Raw genomic sequence first — 25,345 nt, 5'->3', positions numbered from 1 at the left:
ACAAAAGAATACAAATAGCTACACAGGTGAGACGTTATAGACCAACCACCTGAAAAGTGGTTTAAGTATCCCTGTGTAATCAGCTGTGTTGACTGTAGTTAGGAATAAGACCTGAGTACATCAGACTGTGATTATCTGGTTTGTTCATACGCAGTGAGGATGGGCTGTGGAGAAGGGAGGCATATAGTAATATGTACAGTACTCTCCTCTTATCCGTGGTTTCGCTTTCTACACTTTCAGTTACCCACAGTCAACCATGGCCCAAAAACATTAAATAGAAAATTCCTGAAATAAACAACTCATAAGTTTTAAATTGTGTACCACTCTGAGGATCGTGATGGAATCTCACACCATCCTGCTCCCTCCAACCTGGGAGGTGAATCCTCCCTTTGTCCAGCGTATCCACAGTGTATGCTCCCTGCCCATTAGTCACTTTGGAGTTATCAGGTGACTGTCCCAGTATCACAGTGTTTGTGGTCAAGTAACCCTTTTTTTAATCTAATAATGGCTCCAAAATTCAAGAGTAGTAATGCTGGCAATTTGCATATGCCAAAGAGAAGCCATAAATGCTTCCTTTACATGGAAAAATATGTGTATATATAGGAAAAAACACAGTACTTATAGGGTTTGGTACTATCTGTGGTTTCAGGCATCCACTGGGGGTCTTGGAATGTATCCCCATGGCTGAGGGGGTACTACTCTACTGCACGGATTCTAAGACACTATGGTTGGGTCCTGGTTAGAAGCCTTTTTGATGAGTTCACACTGGGTCCAGGGGAAAAAAAAGATGATGGGTTAATAGTTGGAAGTTTTGGTTTTCATTCTTCTCTGCCCTAAAAGTTGAGGTTGTAACTCAAAATGGACATTTCCTAAATGGGGAATCTCACCACACTTATTGCCCTCTCAGCCCCTCTTGAGAAATGCACCCCTACCTTCATCTCTTGACTGTTCTAGGACTGGTGGGTGAGAGCGTGAACTGTAGCAAGGCTCAGAGTGGTTGTCTCTGGGGCAGCAAGCAGGCTGGACCTTGGGGGCATGGGCACTGTTAAGTGTGGGGCTTGCGCTTGGCAGCTCCCCTTTCTTGGGTCTCTGTTTCACATGGAAAAGGCCCTCGGTCTGCTGGCTATCCAGGGTTCCCCATTGGGAAGTCCTACCTGGGGCTCACGCTTCTCATTTGTGTCTGTTCACTTCCATGGGGCTCTTGTTAGACAAATGTTGGACCACCTTATTTAATCTCAGTTATTAAGAGCTGATAACTGCCAGAGGTGTTATTTTCTCCAAGTAACTAATAGGCTCTGATTTTGAGCAGGCCCGTTAAAGGAAACTAAAGTGGAGTGTCCAATGGCAGGTGGATGAGGAGCTAATTATTGACAAGCAAAGGCTTGTCAAGTCAGAGAACTGGCCCTATAATTATTCCTTTGCCTACCGCAACTTGAATTTTAGGGGTCTCCAGCAGAGAAAATGGGAAGGCAAAGAAGGTGATAACAAGTTTTAGTAAAATGCTTATGTTACCACTTTTTGCAGCTTATAGAACTACCGTGTGTGGGGACAGAGTCCCAGAGAACAGTTTCCAGGCTCTTGGCCTCACGTGGAAAGGTGCTGCCTCGGGTAGTAGATGGCTGTCAGCTGTGGCTGGTTGGCCATCAGCTGTAATCAGTTAGCCAATTAGCCACTGATATAACTGCTGCGGCTTCGTTGGTTGGTTGGTCGGTTGGTTGGCAGGCAGCAAAGCGGACGGCAGGTTGCAGGTCGTGTGGATCCAGCCTCCAGTGAGACTATAGTGCCTCCAGTGAGACTACCGTGGTATGACTCCCCTACCTATGGCTCCATGGGTGTTCCTTTTTGGCCTAGCCATATCCTGCGTTCTTATGTGGGGAGCGGGAGCAGAGACCCCGCAGGCCGCCTCTCACGACAAATGGTGCAGCAAGCAGGGTCTCCCACATGACACTGTGTTTCCCTGAAAATAAGACCAGGGTCTTATATTAATTTTTGCTCCAAAAGATGCATTAGGGCTTATGTTCAGGGGATGTCATCCTGAAAAATCATGCTAGGGCTTATTTTCTTGGTAGGTCTTATTTTTGGGGAAACACGGTATAAGTTTAAGCAGTCATACCAAAGACAGAAGCAGTTCTGTCTAAACTGGACCAGTTATCTTTTAATCAATTCACCAGTTGGAAAGCCAAACTTACAAGATCACAGAATAGTTTATAGATACTCTTTTATTTACAGGATTGTCCTTTAGATGTGCTCAGATGGATGGGGGAAGGGTAGATAGAGCGAAGGGTAGGGGGAGGATATAGGGAATATTTGCAAAAGATTCATTATTGATGCTTACAGCTGTTATTATCTTCAATTAATCCTCATAAAACAGTGCCTTCATGCCCAATCAGACACTGGCTATTGGGAGCTCTATATACACAAGGCAGAACCTGAACCACTACCAACTACAATCAGGGTTAATTTTGAATCAAGGTAATTCTATCAATTCCTCCTCTTCCTGTTTCTCTCTCACCATTCACAGATTTATCAGGTGAGCTAGACTTTGCACATCTGCAACTCCCACTCACCTTTGATTGAACTCCTGCTCACCTTTTCCAGAACATTTAATACGTCTCCAAACCTACACAAGCTGATATTAACCAGGCAAGTGAAAAGATTAGGAGCAAAGAATGATAAGGATGAGGATGGGGTAAATCCAAGATAGACGCAGTTGGAAGCATGTGGACACATAACTTAGATAGTCAAGGTTTACGCAGTAATTGGAAAGATTTGTCAAGCTGGGAAGGCTTTAATCACAAAGAGATGAGTAAATTTTCCAGTAGCTTTTTAGTAGTTAAAAGTATGAGTATGAGCAACTTGTCTTTTGGGATAAAATTAAGTCATATGGGATGGGATAGAAACATGCTCTGTGGAGGAAGAAGCAAGCAAAAAATTGGTGAATTATGCTTTTGCTTATATTTCTGTTCCCCCAATTCAGATTTTGCCTTAAGTCTTCCACTTGATCATAACCTTTAGTATGTCATAATTATGTGGTGGCCCTTCCTCTGATATGCAGTGTGACATGTGTGTAATATAGAAACACACTGCTTGTGAAACAGAGCAACAGGAAGGCCTGGAGTGCTGCCAATGTGCAGTAGGTGTGCACAGTGACATCGATGTGCCGAGCACCCACGTTTGCTCAGAGCACATTCAGAGGAAGTTCCCAGGAACCAGCATTGATCAATAAGCCTATTCATTAATGCTTCAGCTATTTGCTGGTGCCTCTTCTTCAGCGTATGTGGAAGAAGAGAGAGCTAACATACTGGAAATCCGAAAATAGAAGGGTTTGAGGCTGATTTTGAGTTATACAGGAAAACATAGGCAAGCAAGTGGGGACACTACCAACATTCTGCCCTATTCTGAAATGTCCAAATGCTTCTGGAGGTGTGGTGTTAATATCAGAAATAGCTCCTTAACTAAGAAAGCCATTTATTTGAGGACCACAAGTTCCTCAATCCCCTTTATAAAGAAAAAGCACATCATTTTTATTCAGAACCAGTTTGAGGGGAGGAGAGAAGTGTGGGTGTCCTGTTTAGTAATATAATCCTATTAAGTCTTTCTTTGGAAGCAAAACAAAACCGTACATGATTTTCTAAGACGGTTTAGGGTTTCCCCATTATGCAATTGAAATCAAGGAGAGTTATATTTAGAAAGAATCGTTACAAACTACATACAGGTTCAAACTGTCAAATGTTTTCCAACAGAGCCAAAGGTTGTGAATGAGGGGATGGAGATAAACCCCAGAAAGAAGGCTCTGAATGAAAGCTCTTTTCATGAAGGTTAATGACAAACCCCTAGAGTACAAGGCAGGAAATAAGCTTTGGTTTGCTAATCATCTTCTGGTTCCTCCTGTTACCCACATTCAGCTTGAATGCCATAGATCTACTAACAGGTTTAAAAGTATGAACTGATATGTATGGCTTTTAAAATTCAGCAGACAACACAGCAGGCGTACTTTCCCTTACAGTCCTTAGATGAAGGTTTCACAATGCTTCCGAAGTAATGTGTCCTAAAGGATACCGGTTGGGGTACACCAGCCTATGGTAGTTTTGTCGAGTTCAGTGGGACCCTGTGAGTGATGGGAACTCAACCGCTTGTTTCTAGGGTCTCATTTATGGCATGTTCCCTCAAACGGAGAGATTCAGAGGGACATATGTGATAAAAGATCATGGGTTAGCATGGCCATTTTCACCTTTCTTCAAGTTTCCCCTAGAGCTGTTGTAATTGGTGAGAAACACCAAGGACCTCTGAGTTCTCTCAGGAAAAGAATAAGAAAAAGCGGAAGCAGGGTTTGAAAGAGAAAACCAGAGAAGAGGTTTGAGAAAGGAAAAGACAGATGCTGCAAAGAATGTCCCCAATTAACCCAGCAACATCCATTTCTACCAGGGCTGGCTGAGTGCTGCGCCAAGGTTCACAGGTATCTGAAAAACCACTCTGTTTTTTTGCTTTGATATTTCTCATGAAGCAAGAGTTCCCAACATTTTTTTAGTGTAAATTTGTCAACATCAATTTGTTTCTTAATGAATAACGATGATGAATATTTTCCATAACTCGCCACAATTCCATTCAGCATTTCACTTCTTCTACTTTTTAAAGAGTTCTTGCCTTTCTAAAAACACAAGTGGCTTACACTATTATATTAGCTTGTGGCTGTGGCAGAAACCTTTTACCGTAATTGCTTGCAGAGCTTTTCTGGCTGGTAAAAGCTGAAAGCGTGCCTCTGAGAGTTGAGCTTTGTTGGAGTAAGAAGTACAAAAGCATGGATTTATGTTTCTAAAGATACTGTAAGCTGGTTTTACATGGCTTTATTCCTTTGTCCTGAACTCCCTTCTCCTCGAAAACCACCTGCAACTGTCGTTTGCAAATTAACTGCCGCTGATATCTGAAGGGAAAAAAACCCCCACAAAACAACACACACACAGCAAAATCTACAAAAACCTCACCTGCTACCACCATGAGAGTCAGGGAACACAAAGGAAAAGATCCTTTAAACCCTTTTTATTTTAGTTTTTAAGAATTCCTTCCTAGAAGGAGATATATACTTAGATAAATAACAATCACAAAGAAGCATCTTTCTAGAAACCATTTTCCATTATCCAGGCTAACCATTGAGCCCAGGAGAGTTCATTTAATAAATAAATAAATAAATAAATAAATAAATAAATAAATAAATAAATAAAATTTAAAAAACTCTAAAAGAAAAAAGGTGAAACTTGAAGGATATGCTGATATGAGATATATTATTGCTTCCAAATAGGACCCTAGCCATGAAATGCTTGCTATTTCTTTTTGAAAAATAGTTTTTTTAAATTATGAAAGTCAAACATACCTACTACAGAAAATTGGAAAAATCAGTATAAAAAAACCCGAAATTATCTTTGGTTCCAATACTAAAAATACCATTCTTTAATATGTTCTAGTGCATTCCTTCCCAATTTTATTTTTCTGAGCATAATTTCTTGACACAATTCTGAACTGGGTGTGTATGAGTATGTGTACATACACACTCATACAGAAACACACAATTTTGGATAGTGCTTCAATGTACTGTAGATTTCTAGTTTGATATAATACCAGAAGCTCTTTTTCCTCTATATTATTATAAACTCTTTCTAAACAAAGAGAGAGTTGGTTTAATAGCCCATTGAAGTGGGTGTTTCATAATTTACCTAAACTTTCCTTTACAAATATTCACCACCAACAAAGATTTTTCAAATCTTTCGCCATGGTAAATAATGCTGTGGTGAATATCTTTGTCTATACATTTTTCTTTGCTTTAGATTATTTCTGGAGAACAGATTCACAGAAGGGACATAAAGGTAAAAATAATGAACATTTAAAAGTTATTAGAGGGGGCCGGCCTGGTGACTCAGGCGGTTGGAGCTCCGTGCTCCTAACTCCGAAGGCGGCCGGTTCTATTCCCACATGAGCCAGTGGGCTCTCAACCACACGGTTGCCGGTTCAACTCCTTGAGTCCCGCAAAGGATGGTGGGCTCCACCCCCTGCAGCTAAGATTGAACACAGCACCTTGAACTGAGCAGCAGCTGAGCTCCCGGATGGCTCAGTTGGTTGGTGCGCATCCTCTCAACCACAAGGTTGCTGGTTCGACTCCCGCAAGGGATGGTGGGCTGTGCCCCCTGCAACTAGCAACAGCAACTGGACCTGGAGCTGAGCTGCACCCTCCACAACTAAGACTGAAAGGACAACAACTTGAAGCTGAATGGCGCCCTCCACAACTAAGATTGAAAGGACAACAACTTGACTTGGAAGAGAATCCTGGAAATACACACTGTTCCCCAGTAAAGTCCTGTTCTCCTTCCCCAATAAAATCTTAAAAAAAAAAAAAAAGTTATTAGAGATTTTAACACATGGCTTGGTTTGTATCTTATGGCTTGGATGAGTGCAAGGAGTGGGAGTTTTGCTGTTTTTTTGTTTTGTTTTGTTTTTAATGAAGATACAAAATAGGAAAGAGCCCCTGTGTTCCCAGCAGCTTTAGAGTTTATCAGTGTTTTTTTCTGGCCCTTTACAGCACTCAAATACTTCTAGGGATGAAGAGTATGATGCATTTCAAGAGAAAGTTGGACTAAAACAGAAAGGATATATGTCGATACGAATTCTTTATAGGTTTTTCTCATATTTTAGTATTTATTCCAGAGATGTGATCAGCCATGAAGTCTTCTTATTCAGAGATTCACAGGTAAAACAGATCTGAGACTAAGTCAGGACTGAGGGTACTATTAGTACAACTTTCGCATTTACAGATAAGAGGGAGAAAAGGTAGGGATGTAACCTCCATGGGGCTTTGGCTAGGAGAAGTGAGCAGAAAGAACATAAAGTGGAATTAACAGCCTGAGAATAAAACGGAAGCATTTATTTGCAGAAGTTAACATTTGCTAGTCTCCTTGATTCTTATTATCACTCTTTCTAGAAGTACTTTCCCCAAATAAGAAATTATTGAAACTTTGGTCTTCAAGATGGTGTGGGGGAGACATGCAACCATCCCACTCTCTCTAAAATAAAGTGGTTTATTTTCAAGTGCATGAGAAAAAAGTGAAGTACTTTCAGCTTCTGTGTAGATATTGGAGTCATTCTAGAAACTTTCAGTATTCACTGAAGCAGAAAATTTCCTAAGGAAATCCTACATTTTCACCTACCAATCAACTGTCAATAAATATTCATGGGGCAAATCTTACACTGGAGAACTGTAGGTTTGCATTTCAAAGGTAATTGCTGAATCACCACAAAGCTGTAAGTTGAGTGGTATTTAAACACCACATTGTTTGGATCTCAAGGTACTAACAGAGACCTTATATAAGAGTGGTAGAGACTTCAAGACTACTATAGACCACGTTATTTTGATTTAAGCAATTTACAAAGTGTTAAGGGCTTTGGAGTATGGGTTTCTTTTACTCTCTTTTTCTGATAGACAGCTATGCATGTTTCAGGTAACTAATTTTTAAATGAAAAGAAAGTTGCTGTAATTTGTGTCAGTTTTACCTGGATTTACATCAATCTTTTTATTTAATGGGATATGGTAAATGTGCTGTCAATAAACTAGACAAGATATTGATGTAGCTGCCATCTGAATTTAACAAACACAAGGCAATTCCATAAGCTATATAAACAGAGAACGTCTGGTCTTAGTATTGTTGTTTTAAAGACAAGTTGTGTTCTATTAAAGTTCCACTGTGACTTGATACAAGTATGTCACTAAATTCATCCTAGATTATTTGAAGGACAATAGATACTGCTGTCCTTGAGAATTCTTCATCTTCACCTTTTTCTAAGTCAAGATTGTTGAGTTTTTATTTTGAGCACTTGGATATTTTTAAAGAGTATATAATTTATCCCATAGATTGCAGAATGGTGAGAAATAATACTTGGACAGGATTGGGAAGGAAGATAATGGACTCTGATAGTGATGAAAGGTATTGTACATAGGATGCTGTCGCTAAATGTAACTTTGGTGGTTTCCCATTTGTGAAAGTTGGATAGTGTTAGGTGGGAATCTCTAAGTGTGGCAAGAATTATTTTTGTGTTTAACAGGCAGAAGATGTCATACGATAGAGATGAAACAGTGCCTGCCCACCCATATCCTCTTCTAAGAAAATCACTCTGCTCAAACCCTCCATTGAAGGAGTTGTGGCTGTTGTGTCACTGGAGTCCCAGAGGATAGGAGAAAAAGAGTGGGATGAAAATGCAGTCATAGAGATAATGTGTGAAAATGACCAAAATTTGGGGAAAAACATGGGTAAATACAATAGACATTCTTTCTCCTCTGAAAGTTTCCAAATTAAGTTTGACATTTGAAGCAAAAAGTATAACATGTATGCTATCTACCTCAATGAATGTGGAGCAAATATTTAAGATAATTATATTATAAATAGGAGAGGGCAAATGGAATTGAAGGGAGGTGAGGTTTTCATACTTCATTCAAACTGGTAAATTGTGTGCAACAGTAGATCTTTGTGGTGATGGAATAGTTCTGCATCTTGATTGTAGTGGTGGTTGCAGAAATTTACACAGGTGATAAAATGTGAACTATTCATACACATTATACCAACGTCAGTTTCCCGGTTTTGATATTGTATTAAGGTTATCCAACATGTAAACATTGAGGGAAACTGGGTGAGAAAGTACAAGAGACTTCTTTGTACTATTTTCATAACTGCCAGTAAATCCACAATTATTTCTAAAGGAAAAGTTAAAATAAAAGATGATGAAGAGAAATTCCTTGAAAATGATAACAGCAAACAATGTCTCATTATGATTCTCTGGCCGTAAGCAACATTTTGGAAGAGAGAAAAGTTTTTCAGAAGAAAAGCAGTGGATGATATGGACTCAATGATTTTCTTAAGTTTAAAAACTTAATTGTGGGGTAAAATATGTGATGGAATAAGACTATCAGATGGAAAAGAAATTCAAGGTTGGGCTTTAAGAGAGATAGGATGGTAATCCTACTTAGAAATTCAGGACGAGTTCTGTCTTGATCAGATCCTTCATCGGGGATACCTTTAAAGTATGAAATTGGCTAAGCAAAGTTAATAATATGTATCCCTTCGGAACCACAAAACCATAAAATATTTTAGGGATTAAAAACTAATTAAATTTTGACAGTTTGTCATATTTTTAGAGATAATTTAGACTGATAATTTTTCTTTCTCTTTCTTACCCTTTCCTACTAATTATCTTGTATGTTGGAATATGCTTGTCAGTAGGACACGAGCAGATGGCAAAGAAAACTTTCAGAGTGTTAATAGTTATATGATCATTGATTCATCACTTACATAGAAGACTGTTTCTTATTTGACAGTATAGTAAAATCATGGTACTATTCATTTTGGTCTTCTCTGTTTTTAAATGAGGACACTTGGCGCAGTAAAGGGTTGTCCTGAACGCTTGACAGAAAGTCAATGGCAAAAGTATAGGGAGAAATACAAAGACTTGGGTCTTGGGTTGATCAGCTGGAGCTACATAGCGCTGCTTCCAAGTGTTTAGTAGGGTTGTCCAACTGCCAGCATTAATTCCATCTATGATTTTCAATTACTATTACTTTGCTATATTTATTAAAGTTCAACATGAATTGGATCCAACATATCTGGACTATGAAAGCTTCTAAAAGTGGCAGTTTCTTTAAGATAAAACAGTGCTCATTGGAGGTATCATAAAGATAAAAAAGTGAATTTTTAAGTTCTATGTTGCCATGTCACTAATTTTTTTGAGAAAATTTCCATATAATAAATATTCATATTAAATGAGTCTGATTTCATAATTTGTGTTTTCTGATTGACTTTATAACTGGGCTATGAATCCTCACACCTTTGCTTTACAACTTAATCAAGAGACCAGTCGGATCAGGATTAAATGATTTTAGTATTTTCTTACTTAATCCAAGGCAGAGACCTCTGACCATTTTATCAGCCACAAAACAGAATTTACCACCTGCTTAGTTTATATACGAGTTGGTAAACATTCATTTTTCCATTCAGTGCTGTCTAATAACATTATAATTAGATCAAGGGATTAGACATTTGATCTTTTAAATCTGTTATGATGTCAAAATCACAAAGTGTAATATGAAACTTTAAACCTAAAGAGTATTTTCATTCTATAAGTTTTTTCTCTCTATTTTTTCACCTCTTTAATTTCACTTTAAACAGATATTTCACAGTTAGACAAACCAACATGAAAAGCCATGTCAATAATATGTGAACAAAACAGTTTCTTTTTAAAAAAGGGATTTTCAGAAATTTTTATGGAAAACACAGGTTTCAAACATGGCAGGAGCTAAATGAACATTTGTGGGAAGAAGGAATGAAAGAAAAGAGCTCCTAGGCTTCTCATTTAGTAGGCAGATTCAGATTAAATTATTTCAGGGTATATCATACTTCACTAAGTATTTATTGATGGGTAAAGAGAATTTAAGAGCCTGCTCTGTCACTTACTAGCTGTAGTACCTCGGTCAAGTTGTATCAACTCTTTTTCTTTTACAAATTTTTATTGGGGAGTATTGGGGAACAATGTATTTCTCCAGGGCCTATCAACTCCAAATCATTGTCCTTCAGTCTAGTTATGGAGGGCACAGCTCATCTCTAAGTCCAGTTGCTGTTTTTAGTCTTTAGTTGCAGGGGGCAGAGCCCACCATCCCATGCGGGAATTGAACCGGCAATGTTGTTGTTGAGAGCTCACGCTCTAACCAACTGAGCCATCCGGCCGCCCCTATATCAACTCTTTAAGCCTTAATTTCCTCCCCTTGTACATCATTCCTAGTCAGGAACTACATAGGCCACATTATAGACTATTAGGGTTACATGATATAATCTATACAGCTGGTTCAAAATGCTTGTCAAATAGTAAATGCCCAAGGGTTAGCCATTATCATTATCAATAAACTAAGCTAGACTGAGAGATTTAAAATCAAAGCCAGGGTAGAGGCATTCTAATTTGTTAATTTACATAGTGCTTCTTTATTAAGGATCCCATTTGAGTGTGACGACAACCCTACAGGCTAGAAGAGTCTTGGGACTCTTCACTTTGGCCATGTGGCAACCCCTGAGATGGACAAAGGTGGACTTGTAGGCTGTCTACAGAGCACAGCATGTTGAGGCTTGGCTCCATTCCCAAGAGCTGATTTATATACGGCAAAACAACTGGAGGAAGTGAAAGCCTAAGCTGTCCTTCAGCCTTTATATTTGCTTCTATGTGTGCTAGGACTTTTGCATTTAATGACTTTATACTATTTCTATTAGAGTACAGAGGAATGTCACTTCGAATGCCCCAAATAAAAAAAGTAAAGTTATAATCAAAATTCTTCCACAAGTTATCACTATCTGTTTTCTTAGATATAAAAACCAAATTACTTCACAAGAGGCATAGGCTGTGCCACAAATCTTGATTTTTTTTTTTTTTTTTTTGGACTGAGAGCTTCCTTAGCTGGAAGTAAGTGGGTGCCTCCAGTTCTTTTTGATGTTTGGAGAAATTCAGGGAAGGGAACCTCATTAGCAGAGGGACAAGGAACCAGTTCAGGCAATATCTGAATATTTATTAATGGATCTTATCTTTTAAAATTTATTTTTATTAGAAAAAAAAATTATTGTGCAACTGCTATGTGACTGGCACTTATGTTAAGGTACTGAGGATCCAGGAATGAATGCCCTCAGGCTGTGCAAGGACCCTTTTATGTGTCTTCCCACCAGTTGATCAGACGCCTGGCTGGGAATGCTACAGAATCCTTTTCCTCTTTTTTCTTGCTCCCTCTGATTCCAGAATGATGTTTTGAGCACGGAATGTTCATCTACTTACTACTTGATCTTATCTTGAGTAGAAAAGAAAGGCTCTTTGTTCAAAAACTTCTGACAGATGTCTGTCCCTTGGACTTCTGAACCTTTCCCTCATTGCTTTATAAAAACAAGTTATTAATTAACTTAGTGCATGGCAGAAAAAAGTGAGCTTTCTCTGAACTCTAGGGATTCTCCAAAAATGGTCATTAATGCTGATAAGAGAAGCGCATTATGATTTTATTTGACACATGAAGAAAATGAAGTTCAGATTAACGTCATCATCACGCAGAACATCATTTGTGGAGCTGGGGCTCAGACAAGCCAAGGGCTGTGCCTGGGAGGCCTGAGGTTTCATTCTGACTTTGTCTCCAGCTAGAGGCCCACCACTTTGGCTTTAGTTTGCTTACCCTAAAATGATTTTAGTGGCTTAGATCACAGGTGGCAACCTTTTTCAGTAAAGGGCCAGAGAGTAAACGTTTTGGGCTTTCCAGGCCATATGGTCTCTGCAGCAACTACTCAGGTTTGCTGTTAAAGAGTGAAAGCAGCCACAGACCATTTGTAAACAAATGGGTGTGACTTTGTACTAATGAAACTTTGTTTAAAAAAATAGGAATCAGGTTGGATTTGGCCCAGAGGCAGTAGTTTGCAAACCCCTATTGTAGATGATATAGAAGTTTCTTCTACTGGTAATATTTTACAATTTAACTGGTTTTAATAGCAATGCCATTTCCCTGGGAAAGTCACTTGATTTTTCAATCATCTGTCACTTATGTAGTTTGTGAAGTACTTAAGTATTTTTCTATTGTTTATTGCAGCATTTTTCATAATAGCCAAGATATGGAAACAAGTGTTCATCAGTGGATGAATGGATAAACAAGAGGTGGTATATACATATATACAATGAAATACTATTTAGCCAGACAAAGAAGGAAATCCTGCTAGTTTCCACAGCAAGGATGGATCTTGAGGGCATTGTGCTAAGTGAGATAAGTCAGATAAAGAAAGAGAAATACTTATATGTGGAATCTAAAAAAGCCAAACTTGTAGAAACAGAATAGAATGGTGCTTACTGAGGGCTGAGGGGTGTGCGAACTGGGAAGGTGCTGGTCAAAGGGTACAAACCTGCAGTTAGAAGACATATAAACTCTGGAGTTCTAATGTACAGCATAGTGATTATAGTCAATAATACTGTATCATATACTTCAAAGGTGCTAAAAGACTGGATCTTAAATGTTGTTACCACAAAAGAGAAGTGATAATTACGTGATGTGACGGGCCTGTTAGCTAACACTATAGTGGTAGTTATATTACAGTATATAAATATATCAAATAAACACAGTGTATACCTTAAACTTACACAAGGTTATATGTCAATTATATCACAATAAAAAAAGTGTTTTTCAGCTTTTACTCTCTCTTTTCTTCCTTCATTATTGAATTCCTACTATGTGTATTGCAAATATAAATTACCTTAATGTTTATTCTACTCAAGATCTTACATTTTTAGGGTTTTTTTCCTTTCTTTTTCATTGGGGAAGGGGAACAGGACTTTATTGGAGAACAGTGTGTATTTCTAGGACTTTTTTCCAAGTCAAGTTGTTGTCCTTTCAGTTTTAGTTGTGGAGGGCGCAGCTCAGCTCCAGGTCCAGTTGCCATTGCTAGTTGTAGGGGGCGCAGCCTACCATCACTTGCGGGACTCGAGGAATCGAACTGGCAACCTTGTGGTTGAGAGCCCACCCTCCAACCAACTGAGCCATCCAGGAGGCAGCTCAGCTCAAGCTGCCGGGTTCAATCTCAGTTGCAGGAGGCAGAGCCCACCATCCCTTGCGGGACTTGAGGAATTGAACTGGCAGCCTTGTGGTTGAGAGCCGACTGGCCCATGTAGGAATCGAACCGGCAGCCTTCGGAGGTAGGAGCATGGAGCTCTAACCACCTGGGCCACCGGGGCGGCCCTTTTGTTCGTTTTTTGGTGGTGGGATGGGGAGCCAGGTATACGGGATTGGAGTGTAGGGTACAAGAAGGTGGGTTTGATGTGATCTCCTGGGTGGGATGACTGACTGGGGGCGAAGACCCAAACATGTGGGAGAACTGGAATGTTAGTCCTGGCTTCAGATGAGCCACAGGGCAACCACTTTTGCTGTACAGAGCTGACAGCAGTGGGAGGATGTATGAAGTAGAATCATGGAAGAAATATGTCTTAATGTAGGGAAATATACGATCTCTCCTCTTAGGAAAAACAAACTGTAAATACTGCTGTCACATTGGCCCCGAGTCAAGCCCAAGAGGGCAAACTATGTTGGCTCCTTGGCTGGAGGACACTGGCTGCTTGCCCAGAGGGATACCTATCTTGAGCCCTCACTGCTCTTGCTGGGGGCTCCGTAAAGGACAGGAGACCAGTTCAACCTGGTCAACATTTCAGAGCTTCCTCTAGAAAGAAAATAACATAGCACAAACTTCAAGAGCAATAGTGTGGTGAGTAAATCTACTGAGTCTTTATAAAAATGATATTGCTACACAAAGTTTCTTTGAAAAGCATGTAATTTCAAAGTGAAAACTTAAAAAACAACAACCAGAGAATCATATATCATGATACTTTGTCTATATCTATCAGAGTATTATTTTTATTCAAATATTATTAATATATTGACTTTTAAAGTCACAAAACTGGTAAACGTTTATTTGAAAAATCTCTCTCTCTCCATACCACCTGACCCTCCCACCTATTACTTCCTGGGTAGCCACCGTAAAAGTTTACTCTGTGTTCTTTCTCACCACCTGTGTATCTGTATGAGTGTATCCACGGATGATTATTATACAATGTTTTTATTTATTCAGGCTACTCTCATGAGCAGATACAAGTCTGTCCAGCTACAATGTGGTAATGCTTTTGATAGATCCTAGAAAATGCTCAAAATGGGAAGTAAAAGGAAAACTCATCCTTAATCACATACACATGCATTTGTATATCCCATATGAGGCAGGTTTAATCCAATACTCTGAAGTGAAGTTTTGTGTATATTTCTGGCACCAAGTTCTACTTTTACCTAAAATATTCAGACCGCTGAGTAAAGATGCCTGCTGTCCCACAGTCATGAGGATAATTGCCCACTTTTGCATTTTACTTCCCTACAGTAGCTCTACTCCTAACCTAGTAGTTGCAAGTGCAGTGGTTTGTATAAACATTGTTCAGTCTATTAGATGGAGAGATATCTGGGTGCTTGAAGCAGATTATAGGCTGAGAGAATATCAGCTCTTATCATAGTTACATAAACCAAAAGTTAATAAATCAAAGGAAGCATAACTATAAGTCACTCTCTAACTCAATTTCCAATTTGCCCTGATTTGTTGGGACAAGCCTCTGTTAATCCTCACTCCTGTCGCTCGGTAGGGGATCCTTAGGGCCATTTAGAACTTTGTGTCTCTCCCCATGGCATCAGATACTTTTTGAGGACTTTTGTCTGTGATTTCACTTTGCTAATATGAAGAATGGACAAGGCTGGAAGAGAAAAGCTTAATAGTATATATTCTGTGGAAAATTTGAACAAATAAAATAAGCTGACACAAAAAGCAAAGATTCAGAATGTGGATTGTTTGGGGGGTGGGGAAGAGCTAATAATTGCATTGGAAAAAATGAAGAATTTTTTTCAGGCAAAGGGAAGTTTAGGAAAATGGATTGTGTTGTGAGTATCCAAGAATAATGAGTAAAGGAAGAGAAGCAAATGTAAAAATCTATGTCATGTCGTACAAATGCTGATGTGAATTTGACCTGCGTTCATGGGGGAAATAGTTAAAATTACAGCAAAATAATTTCCTGATTTCCACAGATGAGTGTTATTTCAAAAATTAGTAGGTCCTGTAAGAAAGTAGATTTTCTGTGTTTTCTACAGGAACTTGTATTTGATTCAATGTAAGAAGGAAATGAGTAGTAGAAGAAAATTAATATAATAGTACTGAGATCATGTGAGAAAAAATGAAAATGTGAGAGTGTGTGTGTGTGTGTGTGTGTGTGAGAGAGAGAGAGAGAGAGAGAGAGAGAGAGAGAGAGAGAGAGAGAGAGACAGAGAGAGAGAGAGAGAGAGAGAAGGGCAGGAGTAATGGGAGGGTAGAATGAAGAACACAGTCCTTATATATATCATAAAATAATGGCTTTTTGAAAAAGAACAAATCTATGGCATAGAAACGCTGTGAAAGGTGATGTTAGAATTCTTATGGTTGTACTTCTAAATATCTGATGGGCTTATTTAGAATCTATTATAATGGTTTATAGCTCCTTAAATTGTTTATTTTTCCATGAATGTAAAGATGACATATCTTAATGTTTAGTTTGATATAAAGGTAAGAACTCTGCATAAATCTGATATTTTTGGCTTCACCACTCCCAGAGCAAGTCACATCTTCCTGCCCCTCACGCCCCTGCAGCTGCAGCCAAGCCTCCACCTTCCCCCTCAGAAAGCAGCAGGTGGACGTGGACCAATACTTAGGATGAGACACACAGAGCCTAAGAAGAGCAGATACAATCACTTCCATGGTGTTTTCATTTACTTGTCCCTGTTTTTGAGTATTGGCCTACAGAGGGCCTCCAGCTAAAGGAGCTTTGATTTAATTTAGATTCTAAAGGAAGAACACAGTTCACCCTCCCAGGCCCCTCATCAACTCGGACAGGCTTGTCAGGTTTAGCAAATACTAAAAACACTACAAATTATTTTGTAGTATAAGTATGTCCCATGCAATATTTGGAATATATTTACACTACAATATTATTAACTACTGATCAGAAATTCAAATTTAAGTGGCAACCTGGATTTTATCTGGCAACAGTGTCATTTGAACTCGGGAACCTCCAGAGTATCTGGAAGGGTCTTAGGTAGGTCAGACATGCAGATGTTTGGGGTGATGACCAGAGGACAAGAATTGTTACAGGAAGCAGAAGTAAATTGTCTCTCAAATAACAAAAGCACAAAATCCTCTGAGAGATGAGGGGAAAAAAAAAGCCATTCTGGAGTCTCTTGCCACTTTATCCATAACACTGTTCCCTGAGACAGAAGGAGTAAGGCAGTGCCTTTTCTTTCCCTTGGGACTTCTGGGCAAGGATCTGCATTTTGTAGTTAAGGGGTGGCTTCAGTACCAAAGAGCAGCTGGCAGGCGATGAGATTGTTACAGTGAGGAATGGACACTGGGAAAGGGTTGTGTGTGGGGTGGAGTGATGAAAATGGGAAAAGACCTAAAGACACAGTGATATGCTATAGGCACAGGGCAGACCTTCAAACTACACTTACTGCACGAATGTAAACACACACATAAATATGCCCATGAATGATGTTTTTTAAAAATATTTTTTTCATTTCTTATATCAGACTTATTTAATTTATTAATCCCATTTGTGGCTTTATAGAATTTCCTAGTGAGCAAGAATGCACATTCATTATCTGTGCTTTGAGATAGCCAGCCAGGGCAAAGTTGCTGAGCTCCCTGCAGAGATGGTGTAATATCTACAAGCATCTCTTTCCCTAAGCCTGACATCTCCATTTGCATTGGTCAAGAATGAATTCTGATGTTTAATTTCTAATGTTTTTTCACAAGTTACTACTTCAACCCCGTATCTCTAGTTAGTGGGATTTTAACTCAGGTTTGAAGACCTATTAATTCTCAAGCCTGCAAAAGTTCTAGGCTGAATAATTACTGACATTTGATGCACCTAGAACAAAAATCGAATAAAACAATATTCTGGCACAGGATTTTCCTTCTAATTTATTCATCATTATTTATCTTGATTCCAGATTTGATGATCCTGTAGAACTCCTCTGTATTGGAGTTGGGTGAAATTCAATCATAAAGTTAAGCCTTGTTAAGATGGAGGCGATTTTCTTCTTGGACCCAAATGTTATATATATATATATATATATATATATATATATATATATATATATATACACACACACACACACACTGTTGTACATAACTCATGGTTACATTACTATATGCCGGTTCCAGTGCCACGGAGACCAGTTAAGCTCTTCTATGCTTTTCTGCCTAAAATCTACTGATGAAAATACAGTTTAATGCCATAAACCTAAATTCAGTTTAGAGGGAAAAGGAGGTGCTCCGTACATATGACAGAAGGCTTATAAAATAAGTAAATATGCTTTCTTTTATAGTGAAAGAAAACTCATAAAATGTTCAATTTACTGGATCATCCATTTCTTCCTTCTTATTTTCTCACAGTGATATTTCAGGTCTTTTGGGATAGTCACTTTGTGGATATGTTGGAATTACAAAAGCATTCCACCTGTGTGATGCCCAGCAATCAGTGTGTGATTCATCTAGCGGTTCACATCCCTAAAGGTCAGAGCCTGATTATGGAGAGTAGGAGTTGGTTGGCATGGCTTTGCTGGCTCCTAGGATGCTGTGTGGGGATCTGGGGAAGACCTGTCTCCTGTGCTGTCCCTCTTGGTCCTGTAGTTGTAATTTCCTCTGTTGAAACCAGAGATGGTAATGGAGAGAAAAGGGAGCGCATCAATGTGGCCAGAAGCTGGGGAAAGAGGCAGGCAGGGAAGCAAAGCCATTGCTTTGTAGGGCGTGGGTGCTATTTTGTTACTGGTGCCTATGTGTGATTATAGCAAGCGTACAATGGGCAGTCTTACAGGACAGTCGTGCTGTATCCCGCGTGAAGGGGCCAGGCTTCTGGTGGCACGGCATCACCTGGGACCCTGGGGGACAGCCGCTCTACTCACCCGTGCTGCTCTGAATGGTCCTCACGGTGGTGGTGGTGCGCGGCGGGGAGGAGGACCTCAGCGACACGCACTCGTCGTCCTGGGAGCAGCCCTTCTCTATGGCCCGCACGTAGCTGTGGCTCCGCATGCGGAAGCAGCCGGGCATGGGCAAGTCCAGGGCTTCCACCGCCTGCGACTCCAGCTCGCTGAACACCGATTCGCACACAGACTCGAATTGCCCGTTCACTTCCATCTCGCTCACCTGCGGACAGAGGCAGGACGCCGTCACACCGCGCGCTCCTCCGCCTGGTGGAGAAGCAACCTCTCCTTTCAAGCATCTCCAAACCTCAGTCCCCCAGAAGGAAGCAACATTAGATGACATTAAACTCCAATGCATTTTCTTTCCTCTACATTACAGACTGTAATTGAATGACGTCTAGTTTATAGTTCCCAAACAGTCGATTGAATTCTAAAGAAAAAGAGCTTTGTTTTTAGTACGCAAGAAGTGTGGGGCTGGGAAGTCTTACTTCAGTGCATGCCCAGGTGCTAATTCTTATTTATAAACACAAACCTAGGGAACAATTTTATAGGACCATGGTCAGAGTTCGTGTATTTCAATGGAACCGTTTTTAGCACAAACATTTTAGAAGCTAGTATTTTTATTGTGCCTTTGGAAGGGACTAGTTTGTCAAATAATTTCAGTGTCGACTGAAGTTTTATTTAGTGCAGAGTGTAAAAACAGGCCCTATATTTTCTGGGAAGATACTAATTTTTTACACAAAAGTAGACCAAACCTGGATATCTCAAAATCCTGAAAAGCCCTATCAAGATTTTCAAACTATCTACAGACTATCTAAAGATTTCACTCTTCTTTTAAAAAAGCTGGCATGGCCCACAAATTGTTAATAAATGCATTTAAAAAAATCTTCCAAATGAGGACTTCTCTTTTTTGAGGAACAAGTTATTATTTATTTATATATCTCTCTATGGAACTTACATTGGGTTTGAACACCACATAAATAGATAGATAGATAGATAGATAGATAGATAGATAGATAGATAGATAGACAAGCAAGCTAGACCAGGTGCTCCAATTTCTCACTTCTAGAGATATGAGAACATTCTTCATTGTTTTGTTACCTTTCAGAACTTCATATGTTTAATTTCCCTAATATTAAATTCATGAGTAATTGAGAATTTAACAGGGGCCAGCAGGGTGGCGCAGGTGGTTGGAGCGCCATGCTCCTAACGCCAAGGACTCAGGTTCGATTCCCACATGGGCCAGTGAGCTGTGCCCTCTACAGCTAAGATTGTGAACAAGCGCTCTCCCTGGAGCTCAGCTGCCCTGAGCAGACGGAGCTTGGTGTTGAGCTACTGTGGGCTGCTGTGTGCTGCTATGGGCTACTGTGTGCTGCCAGGAGCGGCTGGTGGCCAGCGTGAGCAGCCGGCAGCCTGTGAGAGCTGCGGTGAGTGGCCAACGGCGACTGGAGACCTACTAATACCAGCATGGGCCACAGAGCTGTGTCCTACATAACTAGACTGAAAAACAACGGCTTAAACTGGAGTGGGGGGCAGGGGTGGGGAGGCAGGGGAAAAAAAAGAAAAGAAAAGAAACTGTTCTAAAAAAAAATTGAGAATTTAACAGATCAAATTACCATTAAGCTCAGACCACATACTGAAAACTGTTACAATTTTTGACTGTCTCCTCATTTTGTATTATCTGAAGATGCACTCTGATAATGGCTCAGCTCTTTAAACTTCAGATAAAAGTGACTAATTTCCTTAAGGCATATCAAGTGGAAAAGAGACATGGATTTCTCAATAGTCATTCTTTGTAGTTTAAAATAGAATTTTCACATACTTTAATCTACTCTGATATAATCCCTGAATATTTTCAAGGCTAATAATTACATATATCCATATCAAAAATTACATATATTATCTATATCCTTGTTTTTCAGACATTACTTGGAGATGTTTTTAGAGGTAAAGGGACACAATATTTGCAACTAATTGTTGGGGTGGGAGGGAGCAAATGAACCAAAGTCTTAATAATCAATGAATATGAGTCTGGGTGAAAGATGTACAGGAGTTCTTTGTATTTTACATGCAACTCTTTTGTAAGTTTGAATCATAAAATGAAGGAATGCTCTAGGTCAAAAGGCACAGCTAAACTGAGGTATTATTACTAAGCACAATAACTGTCTAAATACATTTAATTTTAAAATAATGTCAACATTCAACATGTTATCAGGCAAACTATGTCTGTGGGCTTCTAGTTTATCATTCCAGATGAAGATATTTAAGATTTGAACTGAAAATAAATTAAGACATAAATAAGATAATTTGGAAATGATATGTGAAAAATATGTGACTTTCTAAAACTTTTTTCTTCTCAAGCCTTAGTTTAAATAGCCCCCATTTTTATTAGATATATATGTAGTAAAAACATAGAAAAGGAATAGCCATAAAGAAAGATGTTCAATTTTTCTTTATCATCAAAGCACAATCTGTTTTTAGGGATATTTTATTTCTGTGAGGTATGAATGGCGGAAACAAACAAACAATTTAGTTATTCCAGACCAATTTCTTAGCTTACAATATTTTACTTTGATCTTTCTACGAGACTTTGATAAATAATATACATGTCAGGTTTAAAAGGGAGTAAGATATAATGCACTTAAATTCTCTACTATTAAAGCTGCTACTAATATCTATAAGAGAATATTACCAACATCGTAAAGACCAACCAGTTTTTGAAAAGTTTTGGGTATATAGTAGTATTGCTTTGAAGAAGAAGCTATTCTCCTTCAAATAATGACAATGTTGGGTCTGCTACTGAAAGTTTGAAATTATCCTTAAAGATACTGAGTTACCTGAAAACTGAATATGGAAGAAGAAAAATGCTGTATTATCAGGAATCTATTTAGGATGGCTATTCTTCCTATATTTTACTTAAGGCAAAATAATTACGCCATTGAATTGCAGAGCTTGATCCACCATAGTATCAAGGCCCACATGTGCTTCTTCAATGATTTGTTGATATCTTCGTAAGCTGTCACTAGGAAGTGATATTATTAGGAAGTGATATATCTTGTTTCAACAAAGGTCATATCTGTGACACAAGGACTAAAAGCAGGCAGCTGCATGGGCACAATGTGTTGGTGGGGGAAGTGACATGTTCTCTTGTTTTAAACATGTAAAGTTATAAAAGCAATGAATGCATGTAAATATTTTTCCAACAAAAATTTTTAACCCCCCCCGATGTATTCTGCTTGTTTGACAGTGGGACTTAGAGATGATTTTACAATTCCAGAAGATATGTGACCATGAGGTTGTCCAAAATAAAGGTAAGCTTAAAAAAAAGTTTTAAATATTATGTTGTTTATTGTGAAAAAAGTAGGGATAAAACAAGTCCAAATTTCACCAAATGAGGCACCAACTATTTCCCTAAGAGTTGGTTTGTGAGTATCACTTGACAGCATTAGCTAGCACAAAGAGGTATGCATGCTTCTGAAAATATCTTTAAAGTAAGGAAGTGTACAGTGAGCAAAATTGTTGAAATTCCATTTGCCTGACTCCCACCCTGCCCTGTTCCTGGAATCTCACTGTGGTCCCTGACTTTGCTCTTCAAGAATCCATGTAGAGCAGGGTGCTCTATTTTGAAGTTAGGGAAAAAATGAGAGCAACGGTCCTATTTTAGGGTTTCACTCTCACAAATTAGAGATGTTGCAGTGCTTAGCCTATAATTTCATCATTTTTTCCTGAAATGCATTATTTGTCTCATCTATAATACCACCACATTATACTATCACCACATTATACCACCATCGCCACCACCACCACTACCACCACCACCACCACCACCATCACCACCATCAGCTACAGCCCCACCAGTAGCATTAACTCACCTTGATGATCATAGTGTCTTCCAAACTAGCTTCTGTGCCTCTAGCCTCTCATCATCTCCAATCTTTCCTCATTTTTCTGCCAGATTAATTAGTTTATATCAAAGTTCTGATCATATCTCTTGCCTGCTTAAAAGCTGAAGTTTTAATTAATCTTTAATCAATCCCATTCCTAATGAATAAAGTCCAGTCCACTGGGCCTGGTATGTAAGACCATTTGTATAAAAATGTCCCTAGAACAAAATTCAAAATAGATTTACCATTGCTGCCGCTATAAGCATTCTAAGTGCCAACCCAACTATAGCATCCACTAGTCCTTGTATATGCTTAGGCTAGCATTTTCCAAAGTTAAACTCAAATACTACTTTATTAGAATCACTTGGAATATTTGTTAAAATGCATATCCCTAGACCCCATGCCTAGAAACTCTCTCTTTAGAATCTGGGTTCTTAATATCTTTTTCTTCTTCACTTCAGGATCTTGTTGACAACCTCATGACCACAATTTCTCATTTAATATCTGGTTACTTACATATCTTACAGAGTATTTGTAAGGACTAATATCTTAAAAATATAAAGCAGTTGGCACAGGATCTGACCCAGTCAAGGTGGATTTTATGGTTAATTCTTGCCCCACCTACCTCAGAGCGTTTTTGTGGTGTTCAAGTAAATAATGTTCATGATAGCAGTTTTGTGGTTTTTTGTATGCTCTCCAATAGACTGTAAACTTTTGGGCGGGGGGGGGGCAGGAGTTCTGTATTATTCATCACTGAATAACTTGCATAATCTGGCCCAGTGTTTTGCTCAATAAATATTAGCTGAATTAATAGTATAGCACTTATTTTTAAAATTGTTGTATAGAGTTCCTAAACATCATTAAAAAGTACCTTCTTTTTTTTCCCCCAGAGGAAGCCTCTGAGACACCTTCTGCTTCTCTGCTGGCCTCCGAAAGCTGCAGGGTCAGGTCCTCCAAGAGTCCCAGGTTCTCTCTGACTCTGAATTAGGCAGCACACCCCTCTCCCACACCCTCTGAGACTTTGATGGGAGAGACTGGGAAAACTTTAGCTGAATAAGTCACCTTTATTGAGTCTTAATCCCCAGTCCTGTGTACCAGATCTTAGAAGAGGGCTTCTGTCTCATAACTAAGAAACAATATTCACCTAGGAACCAGTTGAGGTAAGTAGATCATATCTCGTTTCCTATGCCTGGGTCCCTGACTTGATGACCTGCTTAATACTTATTCTTTTATGATTAGACACTACTTCGATTTTGCCAGTGATGTCTACCCTGCCCTTCTATCCTTCAAGCATTTTTACAACTAAAGCCTCATCCATTAACTTCTTATTGACAAATTTGCTGGTGCTGATTGGTTGCTAATAAATTTCCAAGGACTCTCCTGAGGTGTTTTATTAGTCTTCAGACCCCTCCCCTGCTGGTAGATGGTTGATATCAGATGCTTGCTGGGGCTGAACACAAGTAGCATTAGACTGGACTTCCTACCTGATTCAGCAGTGGTCTACTGGGTGTGATGGCCTTTTCACTTCATGCCCTGTCAGTGTCCACTACCCCTTGTGCAATTCATAACTTGCAGCCACAATGCTCACCTGGCTGATGGTGCTCATGGCTCGCATGTAGCTCTCATTCCTGGAGCGGAACTTTGGTGATGTGAGCAGGCCTGCAGGGTCAAGGCTGTCCAGGCTTCTGTTGATGGAGACCTCACTTACGGCCCTCAGGTAACTATGACTCCGGATCTGGAGTTTGGGGGAGTGTTCATTGGAAATCCTGGAAGAGAACAAAGGAAGAGGTGCATTTAGTCACATTCTAAAATGTAGGTAGGAATCAGATGTGGCAGCACTATTATGGATGTGGCACCCTAAATTCTGTGGCAAATAATATAAATAAATAACTTCCTATGATTGCTAAACTCCCCCATGGTGTCTCAGAAGAAAACTTTCGACAGGAAATCATCAAGTCCGGCTGAGATTAGAGAGCAATTAAAATTCTCTTAGACCATGAAATAATTTCCCCATTCACATTTTCCTAGGCATCTTGGGAAGGAAGATAATAACTGTGGCTGCCCTGCCCTAGAATTCTGTCCTGTATAATTTGTAAGTTTTTCCTTTGTGCCCATTTCTTTTCTGTGCCATCACCAAATATAAATTTTAATTTAAAAATCTCATTCAAAATGGTAAAACATTATAAAATAAGTAGAAACCACAAAAAAGAATGCACCGGAATTTTATGAAGAAAACTAAAACTTTATGGCAGGCAATAAACAAGGCCTAAATAATTATAGAGGAAAACAATTTTCCTGGATGGAAATACTCAATATTGTAATAAAACTTAAATTTCTCCTACATTAACCTATACATTTAATGCAATTGTAATAAAAATTCCCACAGAATTTTTTATTGGAATGTAACAAACTCAAAAAGTTTATATGAGGTTTGTAGCACCATTATTCATAAAAGCCAAAAGGTGGAAACAACCCAAATGTATATCAACGGATACATAGATAAGTAAAATGTATTCTTTGGTCATAAAAAAAATGAAGTATTGATACATGCTACAATGTGGATGACCTTTGAACACATCATACTAAGTGAAAGAAGGCATTCACAAAAGACCATAAGTTATAGGATTCCAGAATATGCAAATCTATAAAAACAGAAAGTAGATTAGTGGTTGCCTAGAGCTGGGGCAGGGCAGTAAAACAGCAGGAAGATGTCAGGATTGGGTGGTGATATCTAAAATGTATGGAGTTTCTCTTTGGGGTAATAAAAATGTGTAAAATTGATGCGGTGATGACTGCACAACTCTGTGAATATACTAAAAACAATTGAATGAATATTTCAAATGAGTAAATTGTATGGTATGTTCATTACATCTCAATAATGCTGCTATAAAAT

The 25,345-nt window shown here is 39.0% G+C and overlaps 1 protein-coding gene across 23 annotated transcripts in view; it reads right to left on the bottom strand.

Moving 5' to 3' along the window:
- DLGAP1 (DLG associated protein 1) overlaps positions 1-25,345 on the bottom strand; it is an 855,894-nt gene that overhangs the window by 133,769 nt on the left and 696,780 nt on the right. For all 23 annotated transcript variants that reach the window (XM_019755703.3, XM_019755707.3, XM_074340269.2 and 20 more), the window contains 2 exons: positions 24,041-24,218; positions 18,551-18,791 (listed from right to left, as the gene is read on the bottom strand). In XM_019755703.3, coding sequence (XP_019611262.1) covers positions 18,551-18,791; positions 24,041-24,218 — 419 coding nt within the window. The remainder of the gene's footprint in view (positions 1-18,550; positions 18,792-24,040; positions 24,219-25,345) is intronic.

Source organism: Rhinolophus sinicus, chromosome 4, assembly GCF_057876585.1.
Source record: "Rhinolophus sinicus isolate RSI-liver-muscle chromosome 4, RSI-T2T, whole genome shotgun sequence".
Taxonomy (NCBI): Eukaryota; Metazoa; Chordata; class Mammalia; order Chiroptera; family Rhinolophidae; genus Rhinolophus; species Rhinolophus sinicus.
Note: the sequence above shows the minus strand (reverse complement) of the source record. Positions and strands in the feature narration are given on the sequence as shown.